The sequence below is a fragment of the Zalophus californianus genome, chromosome 10, assembly GCF_009762305.2.
Source record: "Zalophus californianus isolate mZalCal1 chromosome 10, mZalCal1.pri.v2, whole genome shotgun sequence".
Lineage (NCBI taxonomy): Eukaryota > Metazoa > Chordata > Mammalia > Carnivora > Otariidae > Zalophus > Zalophus californianus.
Genome location: NC_045604.1, coordinates 3,743,746 through 3,756,723, shown reverse-complemented (window position 1 = coordinate 3,756,723; position 12,978 = coordinate 3,743,746). Strand labels below are relative to the sequence as shown.

The 12,978-nt window shown below is 41.7% G+C and overlaps 1 protein-coding gene across 1 annotated transcript; it reads left to right on the top strand.

Moving 5' to 3' along the window:
- The first annotated feature begins 3,719 nt into the window (after nucleotides 1-3,719).
- LOC113932662 (olfactory receptor 6N1) lies at nucleotides 3,720-6,965 on the top strand. Its single transcript, XM_027611950.1, is given in 3 exon segments — nucleotides 3,720-3,819; nucleotides 5,831-6,217; nucleotides 6,219-6,965. Coding segments are annotated over 2 exon segments (1,116 nt in total). The 5' UTR covers nucleotides 3,720-3,819; nucleotides 5,831-5,848.
- The last annotated feature ends 6,013 nt before the right edge of the window (nucleotides 6,966-12,978 follow it).

The window sequence follows — 12,978 nt, the reverse complement described above, 5'->3', positions numbered from 1 at the left end:
CACAATATGCAAACATATAAACATAAATAAACATACAACTTCTGCAGAACAAAGAGGGAAGAAATCATGATCCTCCTTTATGGATGAGACTGCTTCACTATTTCTTTACCTATATTTTAATTTCTCTCCTTTGCTATTTCTGCATCCATTTTTCTCTCTATATTATTGTATGTTACAACTATTATTTCTCCATATGGTCCTTAGACATATATGGAGAGCAGAAAGCTTTCACACTATCCCTTCCTATTCTCTACTCTGAGAAAGACAACATATTCCTCCTCTCCCCTCCCTCTCCTCCATGCTTAGTTTAAATAGAGCAGAATGAGAATTTCCATGGAAAACAGAAAGCAAAGCCTTCAGAAATTATAGAAGGGAGCACTCACCCGTCTTTTGGCTTGTTTCCTAGTTTGTTTTACACCCTCTATCTGATTTGTTTTATTCTACTTCACTCTAAGTAAATTGTGCACTTTGTGCAGCTACTGTGTTTGGAACCATAACCTTTTATTATACAGAACACACAATTTAGCAAAGAAATGAAAAAGTGTAAGCTAGAAGGTGACTCTGGATCTTAAAAGGTATTGAAATATCCATACAGAACACTCAGTAATGTGCAACTCAGTGAACTTTCACAGATTCAATCTTTATGTAAGGACAGGATTCAGAACAGGACAGTGGAAACATCTCCAAAATTTCCCCCATGCTCCCTTACATCCAACACAACTCCTCTCCCGCCCCGTGTGTGACCACTTACCCGACATCTAACACTGTAGGTGGATTTTATGTGTTTTGGTATTTTATATAAATTTGTTCATACAGTTTACATTCTTGTTTCTGCTTTCTTTCACTCAACATTATGTTTATGAGCTTTACCTCTATGTCATTTCATTGTAGTTCTTTTCCTCTTGTGGCTGTTGTAGAATATACCACAATTTGATGTTATTTATTTACCTTCCACCATTTCTTGCGCTCTTCATTTCTTTGTGTAGTTAGGAATTTCTATCTAGTATTATTTCCCTCTGCCTGAAGAATTTTCTTCGACATTTTTTGTAATGCATGTCTACTGACAATAATTTCTTTCACTCTTTTCCTGAAAATGTCTTTATCTCACCTCTTTAAAAATGTTTATTTTTTTATTGTGACATATGGTTGCAAAGGACCCAAGTAAGATAAATGCTAATTTATACATGTGTTAGGTTTTATAAGAGCCCTGATTCCAATATCAGGAGACCAATGAGAGGAGATGAGTAGTTGATGAGTTAAGGATCTGGACTACTCATCCTGATCATCATCAATTTTTTCATTTTTCACCACAACTGTGAGACATCAGACACTGTGCCAAGCACTCTAGGAGGTGGGGCATAAAGTGAGATTTTAATTTCAAAAACCTCACAGAGAGTTGCTTTGGAATGATAAGATGTATGAGAGGAAAATATCGCAGCACAGGACAGGGTAGAGTTGGAAGCAAAGTGAGGAAGGACTACTGGGAATTCAGATGTGGGAAAGATTGGTGTTCGCCACAGACAGTCAAGGAAAGAAAGTGGGGGTCTGGGTGCCCAGATTGTTAGATGTCTGTGGATGGCCTTAGGAGGAGGTATGTTCTCAGGAGGGTACGCTGCAAACAGAAGGGTCAAGACTAAACACAGGGACCCGTTTGGCAAACAGTGAAATGTCTATGATGATGCTGAAAACAGTATTTATAGCACGAATCTGGACGAGAACAACAGGGATTTTCCACAGAGCAGAACTAGGGATAGTGGGTGAAACTCAGATGTCAGGTCAATGGAGGGACTCAGTTTATCACTGAAGCACTTCAACAACAGAGAGAATTGTCTTATGGGGAAGAAGCTTCAGCCTCCCCTTTCTTTTCTTTTCTTTTTTTGGTGGTGTGGTTTGAAAAGATCTTTTATTTTTATGAATTGATGGGAATATCTGTTGCATTTAAAATATTTTTAATGATCCAATGAAACCCAAGACTATGGCAGTACAAAGAGAATTGATATTTCCTAAAGTTTCTTCCAACATGGACTCAATGTCTCTTGGTGCTGGAAACTGAATTACAATAGTAATTAGAAATAGTAAAAGAAAATGAAATAAAAAAATGTAAAGGGAAAACCATCAGTAATTTTCTTTTTCTATACCGAGTGGGGGAAAGTGAGGGAAAGAAGGGAGTGGTCAGAATCCCGAGAATTATGACCTAGGGAATTGAGAGGATGTGCAGAACCAGTTTCAGGGGGGAAATAATGTTTGGCTTGGCCATGTTGACTTTGTGTGACTTTGATGTCCCAGGATCCAGGGAGCGAAGAACAGCAGGACATCGGTGAGCAGAGAAGCAATGTGCGGGGTCCCCTTATCTGCGGGGGACACGTTCCAAGAGCCCCAGGGAAGCCTGAAACCACAGATAGTACTAAACCCTACATATACTATGTTTTTTCCTATACATACATACCAATGATAAAGTTTGATTTGTAAATTAGAGTTAAATTTTTAATTATAAACAAGTAGAAGTTAAGTTTTATAGAAGTATAAAATAAATATAAATATACTGTAAGAAAAGTTAGGTGAATGTAGTCTTTTTCTCTCTCTCAAAATATCTTACTGTAGGGCACCCACTCTTCTCATGATGATGTGAGATGATAAAATGCCTACATGATGAGATGAAGGAGGTAGGTGATGTAGGCATCATGATGTAGTGTGAGGCTACTCCTGACTTTTGGATGATCCGTCAGAAGGAGGGTCATCTGCTTCCAGACTGCAGTGGACTGCAGGCCGATAAGAGGGACTACTCTATAGCTTGAGACTAAGTCTTTGGAGTCACGTGGAAGCCCTACCCTCCAAAGAAGGAAAGGGCAAGACATTGCCTTCCAATATTCAACCGTGAGGCCGGCCCCCCATTCATCTGGAAGTTTAGTCAAAGTCACTGGACAACTCATCTGTGAGTGCAGTCGGGAGGCCAGAGATGGAGCAGCCGCTCCAGGAATGGTGCTTTGTATTTATACCTGGAGGGGAAGGAACGTAAAACATCCACAATAAATATGATCTGAGTTGGATAGAAATGTTGAGATAATCTTTTCTAGGAGGCACATCTGCACCTCAGATTTGAAGGAGGTAGAAGGCAGAATTGGACAATGGACAGATATGGATTTGGAGTGAAGAAAACTAAGGCAGAGGGGAAATATCTAATATTAAGATGGCTATTAAGGTCTTGCTGGAGAAAGATCACTCATAAGGATCCCGCCCAGAAATAGCCCTCCCGCATCTTCGTAGAGAAACATCCTATCTTCAGAATGAGAAAGCTCTTGGTAGAAGACGGGGTATGTTGTCTAGGTTTAGAAGATAGTGCAGCCAGGAACCAGCAGAGTACATAAAATTGGGTTTGACTGTGATGAGGGGACTGGAGGACAGAAAGAGGAGACTGAATGCCTTCGTAACACTTTGCTTTTACACAAGTGTTCCCTTGTGCCTAGAATACCTTTCTTTCCTTTTTTCCACCTGGCAAATTCTGACACTTTATTTCAAATAAGAATGATGTCTTCTGTGAGGTGGTCCTGACATCCATGCCCAGCCCACGGCTCATCCCCAGCTCCTCTGGCTCCTGCGTATGCAAATGAACGGTTATCCTACCCAATTTGCTTATTCACTTAACAAATATTTATTGAATCATTATCATGTTCCAGACACAGCTGTGGGCCCTTGAGAGTCATCGGTGGATGAACGGAACAGAAAAACTCCCTGCGCTCTGGGGCTCACATTCTCGAAGAGGACAGAAACAACAAATCATTGCGACAACAGACAAGGGCGTTGGTGATATGCTAGGACGTGGTAAGTCCCGTGCAAAGGATTAACTGTGGATGGAAGGGTGGCGCTGGGACAGGACAGGGCTGTGTGTATGTTGGGGGGCAGTGCTCAGGCAGGGCTGCCGGGCAGGGCGGATCTGCACGAAGGCTCCGAATGAACAGAGAGGCAACCCAAGTGGAAACTTGGTGGGAAACAGCTGCGACAGAGACTATAAAGTGTCAAGTCACTGAAAAGGTTTGAGCAGGGAATTGACTTAACATCAAAAGGACAGTGTGGCTGCTGTGTCGAGATAGGTGACGGACAAACAGGGAGGATCTGGTAGGAGGCGATTACAGTGATGGAGGTGAGAGATGTCATGGCTTGAACCCAGTGAAAATAGATCCTGGATTTGAGAGAAAGACAGAAACAAGGAGCATGGTGAGGATTTGGGCCCGTGAGCCGCAAGACCGTGACTGCCTAGGTTGGAGAGGGGAGGCCGGGGTGGGGGCGCCTGCAGGAGTGAGGTTTGAGATGGCTGTTAGTCGTCCTGAGGGAGGTGGGACCAGGCAGCTGTGTCTGGAGTAGGAGAGGCAGTGTTGGCTGGGAATTGATTTGGAAAGTCTTCAACATATATGGTGCTTTCAGCCGTGACATTGGATGGCATTGACAAAGGAGTGAGTTTACAAAACAAAGAAAAAGGACAAATCAACACTGAGCTCTGTGAATTAGAAAGGTAGGGCAGAGAGAAAGAACTAGCAGGGGCAGCTGAGGCGTGACCACTCGGGTAGGAAGAATCTGAAGGATGGCGCCCTGAGAACCAAGGAGGAGAGTATGTCAAGGAGCGGGACACAGACCTTGGTCAAGGCCGGCCGACAGTCGGGCAAGCCAAGGAATGGGAACTGGCAGATCTTACATAACTGGTGTGAGTGAGGAGGCGCGATCTGATGGACTGCCCGGTGGGGAAGGTCTGATTAGAATGGTTTTAGAGAAAACTGACGCTTTGCGGAAGTGTTGCTGCAGGAACAGGGGAGGAAAAAAGACCAGTGGCTGTGGGATAAGTGAGTCAAGAGAAGGAATTTGGGGGGCTTGTTTTTTAATTGTTGAATAAGTGAGAATAGGAGCATGTTTGCACGACGAGGGAATGTTCCAACACACAGCAGGTTAGCAATTAGTTGCTTCTCTATTTTCTCTATTAGAATATTCATTTCCTAACTTCAGGTCTCCTATGTTACTCATCTGTTTAGCTCCTGTTCTAAGAATAATGCTTCCAATACAAAAAGATGTTCAATAAAGTTTTGTTACATTGACCTCCTAATACAATTTAAATATTTACCATCTGTGAAGCAATAAATCCGAAAAGGGCACTTGAGGTTGGTGGAGGCAGACAGTAGAAGGGAGGAAGTGGCCACAGTTTGCAATAGAAATGCAAGAGATAGATTTGCCTCCTCGTTTTCTGTGACTCTCAGATTTACTCAACCCCCCTTCGCCTTGACTAAGATTCATGCCAGTGTCCAGAAGACTGACACTCTGACCTCCGTGCCCCTGGAGGATGCTGCTAGACCTGAGTCTCCATTAGGACACAGGAGGGAGCCCAGGGTGAAAGGGAAGATTCTTTGGTATCCAGAAAGTTGAAGAAGAAAATAAATTGAAATTATTAAAAAAATGTGCAATTGAAATGATGTAATCTTGGTCCACTACACACTACCAGTATTTCATCCCTATAAAGGATAATTTATACCTAAGACAAGGAATATAGATAAATAATATATGATAAGCCTTAGATGAAGAATACTAAAGTTTCTCAAGCCTATATAGTTTCCATTAAGCAAGATAATTGGGTAACAGGATGGATTATGGGGGCCACAAAATGGGCTGTGAGACCAGAGGACTTAAAAATCTGGTGACAAGAGTGGTCACTCGAAGGAGGCTGCTGGCGGGGATCCAAACTCTGGCCTCTGAAAGCATTTGCTGGGAACACTTTACTCTGGAGGTGGCAGAGGATTCTTGCTCACTTCCATGGCTCCTTCTTTCTCGTCCTTCCATGCCTCACATCTAGGGACATGAGTGGTGAACCATGGACCATGGGAACTGGAGCCAGGTGACAGAGTTCATCTTGGGCTTTCCCCTCCTTCAGGGGGTCCAGGCTTACCTCTTCATCTTGTTACTTCTCATCTATCTCACCACCATCCTGGGAAACCTGCTGATAATCCTGGTGGTGTGCCTGGACTCCCGGCTCCACACCCCCACGTACCACTTTGTCAACGCCCTCTCCTTACTGGAGCTCGGCTACGCCGCTGCCACCGTCCCCAAGATGCTGCCGAACCTGCTCAGCGAGGAGAAGACCATTTCTTTCTCTGGATGCCTCCTGCAAATCTATTTCTTTCACTCCCTTGGGGCTATTGAGTGCTATCTCCTCACAGCTATGGCTTCTGACAGGTACTTAAGCCGTCTGCCGGCCCCTCCACTATGCCACCCTCATGACCTCAGAACTCTGTGTCAAGATTGCTGTTGGCTGTTGGTTGGGAGGCCTGGCTGGGCCGGTGACTGAAATTTCCTTAGCGTCTGGTCTCCCTTTCTGTGGCCCCAATCGCATTCAGCACATCTTTTGTGATTTCCCTCCTGTACTGAGCTTGGCTTGTACTGACACATCTATCAATGTCCTGGTGGACTTTGTTATCAATTCCTGCAAGATCCTGGCCACCTTCCTGTTGACCCTCAGCTCCTATGTCCAGATCATCCGCACCGTGCTCAGGATCCCTTCAGTTGCAGGCAAGAAGAAGGCCTTCTCCGCCTGTGCCTCCCACCTGACCATGGTTCTCATCTTCTATGGGAGCATTCTCTTCACGTATGTGCGGCCGAAGAAGGACTCGCTGGACTGTGACCGTGCCCTGGCCGTGATCTACTCCGTGCTCACGCCCTTCCTCAACCCCTTCATCTACAGCTTTCGCAACAAGGATATTAAGGAGGCCATGAGGAGGCAGCTAACGAGCTCAGGGATATGGGATGAAGGTGGGGAGGGCAGGCCAAGCGGGAAGGCGATGTATGGTGACTCTGGGTGTCGTCAGTCACTACAGATGAGAAATCAAGCATCGAGTGCTTTTCTGCACGGGACGCAGAGCTGGGCCAAGAGCTGCCTGGTTCTCAGTGCCGACACAAACACCATACTGTGCTGGAGCCACACACGCAGCTAGCAGCCAGATGGGAACATGGTACAGTGTGGTGGTTTTCAAATCCCAGATGTTTGTATAGCACACATGGGATTTTTGTCAGCTCTGTGTCTAACCTACTATGAATATATATATATATATATGCATATATATACACACACACAGCAAATTTGATGTATATTTAATATAAATGCATTTAGTCATATTCTAAACAATCATATTTGTGAAATAAATTTTAGAACAAAAATAAATTGTTTTTCATGCACCACTTACCCTTAAATGGTATTTCATGTGTACCAATTATTTATGTATTAAAATGGGAGACACAGGCATAGTAGAAGAAAACATTTTAACAACATACATCTGGGTTTAAATCCTAGTTCATTCAGTTACTTATTAATTACATGATCTTTAGAAAGTAACTCAAAATCTTGGAGTCTTAATTTCATCTGTTAAAAATATTTTTTTTTTATTTTTTTAATTGTTATGTTAATCACCATATATTACATCATTAGTTTTTGATGTAGTGTTCCATGATTCATTGTTTGTTCATAACACCCAGTGCTCCATGCAGAACGTGCCCTCCTCAATACCCATCACCAGGCTAACCCATCCCCCTACCCCCCTCCCCTCTAGAACCCTGTTTGTTTTTCAGAGTCCATCATCTCTCATGGTTCGTCTCCCCCTCTGACATACTCCCCTTTTCTTCCTCTCCTGTTATCTTCTTCTTTTTCTTTTTTCTTAAAATATGTTGCGTTATTTGTTTCAGAAGTACAGAACTGTGATTCAACAGTCTTGCACAATTCACAGCGCTCACCATAGCACATACCCTCCCCAATGTCTATCACCCAGCCACCCCGTCCCTCCCACCCCCGACCACTCCAGTAACACTCAGTTTCTTTCCTGAGATTAAGAACTCCTCATATCAGTGAGGTCATGTGATACATGTCTTTCTCTGATTGACTTATTTCACTCAGCATAATACCCTCCAGTTCTATCCACGTCGTTGCAAATGGCAAGATCTCATTCCTTTTGATGGCTGCATAATATTCCATTGTGTATCTATACCACATCTTCTTTATCCATTCATCTGTCGATGGGCATCTTGGCTCTTTCCACAGTTCATCTGTTAAAAATATTTTCTTGAAGGTTGTTTTGAGAATTAGTGATAAGGTCTATATACCACAGACAAAGTGTCTGGCATGTAACTGATAGCAATATGTATACATATATATATATATATATATATATATATATTATTCTGCCCCAAACCTCTCATCATTATACTGGGCCTTAGAATAATATCCAGGAAAATGTAATTATGCAAGAATATGCAAAAAAATTCCCAGATACTGTTCCCCAGAGGAAAGGAGCGAAGGAGCCAGAGGGTGTACTAGAGAGGCGAGCCAGCTGGCTGCCCTTGGGTTCTGGCCAGCTGTGCGTGTCAGTCTTGGGGGCCTTGACGTCCATTCCCAGTGGGAGTGCAGGCGTCGAGCCACTGGCAGGAAATAGGATTACTCTTTACATTGGACTAGTTCTCTATTCTGCTTTAAGCTAATTATTTCCTTAAACAAATGAAAATACGTGAAAAATAATCTTATATCTTAGCATATGAGCTATGTGGTGATTTAATTATTTAGCTGGTGTTAGGGATTATTATGCATCTGAATATCTACTATGAGTAGAGAATCAAACATTGACTATAAGAAAACTTGCAATTTTGTAGAACTTTCAACAAAAGCCCCCAAGTGTTTCTATTCCCACCATCTTAAAGATACCCATCCATCCACCCATCCAGTCCAGTAAGCACATGGCTATTTAGCTCTAACTCTATATCTGGTGCCATGCTAAGGCTTACATAAAAGGATGAACAAAACAGAATCTGTCCAGTCCCTGCCCTTAGGCTGGTTGGAAAGAATTGAGAATATAGATATCAACATTATCATTAATTTATACTCAGTTACAGTAAGTTAATAAAAATTGTGGTAATTAGTAATAAAACACATACACTCTCTCTTCGGGAGGAAGTTACACTGAAGCTGAAAACTAAAGGATACATCAGAATCAGCCATTTCATGAGAGCAATGATTGTATTCACTTCATAAAATTGGAAATTTAGACCCAGGAAGGTGGAAAGACTTGCCAACAGTACAGGAAAACAAAATCTTCGGCCTCCCAGCTGGGACCCTCTAGTCTTTAAAAGGTCCCAGAAAGCAGAGGAAAAAAGGAGAAAAAAGATGAAAGTACCAGTGAAAATAGTTGATAGCTAGGTTATGGGTCTGGAAACAAGCAGGCAGAGGCCGCCAGGGTGCTGGCAACTGAGGATTTGCAACGGCAGGGGTGAAAGCAGGGCTCACATTCAAGAGAGTGAAGGACAACCCACAGAATAAGAAAAATTATTTGCAAACCATGTATCTGGTAAGGGTCTTATGTCTATCATATATAAAACACTCTTACAGCTCAATAATACAAAGGCAAATAACACAATTGAAAAATGAACAGAGAATCTGAGCAGACGCTTATTCAAAGAAGATAATGCAAGTGGCCAATAAGCACATGAAAAGATGCTCAGCATCATTAGTCATCAGGGAAATGCAAACCAAACCCACAATGAGATTGCACTTCACACCCCATCGGGTGGCTAGCATCACAGGGCCTGATACCCCCATAAGCTGGTGGTGGGCGGGAATCATGACCCTCACTCAAGGCTTGTGGAAATGTAAAGCCCTGCAGCCACTTTGGAGAACAGCCTGGCATTTCCCCAAAAGATTAAACATAGAGTTGTCACATGACCCAGCAATTCTACTCCTACGTGTACATCCAAGAGAAATGAAATGAAAATATATGCTCACACAAAAACGTGTACCTGAGTATTGAATGGGGACCATCCAGAGGTCTACTGATGGAGAACTGAATGAACTAAACGTGTACATATCTAAACACTGGATTATATTCATACAGAACAAGCAATGGAGTCCTCATACCTACCACAGCATGGATGAACCTTGCAAGTATTATTCTGCATAGAAGAAGCCAGACACAAAAAAAGGCCACGTACTCTGTGATATCATTCATACAAAATATAAGGGATAGAAAAAATCTGTAAAACAAAAACTGGATTAGTGGCAGAAGTGTGTATGGGGGGGCACCTGAGTAGGGGGTAGTGATGGCTAAAGGATACAGAGTTTCTGATGAATCAGTAAATTCTATCCCCGAAACTAATAATACACTATATGTTAACTAACTTGAATTTAAATAAAATCTAAAAAAACTACTCGAACCTAAAAAAAAAAGATGCAGAATTTCTTTTTGAGGTGTTTAAAAAGTTCTGAAGTTGACTGTAGTGATGGTTGCATGTATCTGTGAATTTATTAAAAGCCATTCTATTGTATACTTTAAATGGGTGAATTGTATGGTTTGTAAATTGTATCTCAGTAAAGCTGTTTTAAAAAGTAGGGCTGAAGTTCGGCTCACTTGATGAATATTTGCTTTACAACCGACTGCAGTGTACTGGCTGGAAGTTTGATGGGAGGCTCTGGGCTTAACAGGTGCATGAATACAGTCTCCCGGGAACACCACCACACTGTCCCCTGGCTTGTTGACTGGACTTTGCTCTGGATGTCTCCACGGGGCAGACATCTTTAAACATGATTCTTAGATTTAGGGAGACAGACAAAGAGAGAGACATGAAGTGGGGAAGGGGGGAGGTGGAGGGTGAGTGAGCACGAGAGAACTACTCTAAGTTAAAAAAGACTTAGATGGGGGCGCCTGGGTGGCTCAGTTGTTAGGCATCTGCCTTCGGCTCCGGTCATGATCCCAGGGTCCTGGGATCAAGCCCCACGTCGGGGTCCCTGCTCTGTGGGAAGCCTGCTTCTCCCTCGCCCTCTGCTTGCCTCTCTGCCTGCTTGTGCTCTCCCTCTCTCTCTCTTTGTCAAATAAATAGAGAAAATCTTAAAAAAAAAAAAACTTAGACGACACAACACAGAGTAACATGTCACAGAGTAACATGAATCTTCATTCAAATCAACCAAAAGTGAAAGGACATTTATGGGGTGGGTGGAGGCACTCGACTGTGGACTGGGTATCACGTGCTATTGAGAAATTGTTGACTCTTTAGAGTGTGACAGTGTATTGTGGTTAGTAAAGAAAATGTGTTTAGGAGGAAATGTCAACATCTTTGGAATTTATTTTAAAATATCTTGGGGGCACCTGGGTGGCTCAGTTGGTTAAGCGTCTGCCTTCAGCTCAGGTCATGATCCCAGAGTCCTGGGATCGAGTCCCATGTTGGAATGCCTGCTCAGCAGGGAGCTTGTTTGTCTTCTCCCTCTGCCTGCAGCTCCCCGGCTTGTGCTCTCTCGTTCTCTCTGTGCATCAAATAAATGGATAAAATCTTTTAAAAATACATTTTTAAAAAAGAGATGAGGTAAAAATGACAAAATATTGTGTATTATTAAAATTTGAGATCTAGGGGCTTACTATTTTCTATACTTTCATGAATGTTTATAAATATTGCATAATAAAACATTAAAAAAAACCATATTTAAAAAACAACAAGGAAAAAGGGGTGCCTGGGTGGCTCAGTCCATTAAGCGTCTGAGTCTTGATTTTAGGCTCTAGTCATGATCTCAGGGTTGTGGGATGGAGCCCCTTGGTAGGCTCTGTGTTCAGCTCAGAGTCTGCTTGAGATTCTCTTCCTCGCCCTCTGCCCCTCCCCCCACTCGCGGGTTCTCTTTCTCTCTCTCTAAAATAATAAATAAATCAATCTTTAAAATAAACAAACAAATAAAAAACAAGGAAAAAGGATAATCATTAAAAGGAGAATTATTTTCTGTATTTTCAAACTAGCAGAGAAAAACGTTTGTAGTGAAAAATATAAGAAATTCCATCAATCCAACTAGAAAAAGAAAGGAAGGAACAAATTTTGAGAGAAACGAATGAAGAAAACAGAAACCATAAGTATTTTGGTAAAAACACTTCCAAACCTTCTAATTAGACCACAAAACATGTAAATGGTTAATTAAGCCCACCTATTATAATACAAAGATTATCATACTAGATTTTTTAATGCAGCTATTTGCTTCTTATAAGAGAATCGATCTAAATGTACAGACACACAGAGACAAAGTATGGAAGGAAACATAGAGAACATGTTTGGTGCAGTGATATTAATAACAAGATAGAATTTATGACAAAGGCATATTAGCAACAATATTGAGAGGAACTCTCAAGATATTATAAGGAAAATTCCACCCCAAACATAGCATTCTCATCTGGGTTGCATCCAACAACCTAGCTTTGAAGCATGTAAAAAAGTGACAAAAATATGGGAAGAAACTAAAGCTTTTTGACATCTTTCCGAAAGAAGTGAAAATAAGTGTGCCAGGAAATAATAAGGATATGGAAAAATCAAACTAAAGCTATATGATTAAGCTTTAGTTGTATGTAACATATAAATTATATACATCAATACAATATAGAAGTTACATATATTATATATAAAGTTATAAAGTTCTATGTGTACAACTTTGTATATAGATAGATCCTGCATATCAAACATATAGGGGAAATACTTATATATGAAGCATTTGTAGAGTTGATATAGCTTGTAAAGAAATTCTGTTTTGAAATATAGTTATCTTAGTGACTACTTTCTCTGAACATAATGATTTTAGGTGGATGAAGGGAATGGGTTGAGAAGAGATTATTTAAAGGGGAGAAATACATCAAATTAACTGTTATCTCCATGATTATTGTACTTTACCCAACATGGGAGTTGATTAGTCCAAAGATATGACACATGGAAGGCGATCTAGTGTAGCCAAAGAATAAAACACTTATTTTTTTATAAGAAAAATATGCATGCAGTTGAGGGGTATCACTGGTTAAATTGACCCAAACCAGAGGTTTGTGTGGTCAGCCCATGTGCCTTAGGCAAGCTTGGTGCTTTGTTCCCTGGGATTTCAATCCCTGTTTGAGGGGATGAGAATCTCCTATCCCGGTCTCAGAGGAGCAGTATCTCATCCCACGCTCTGAGAAT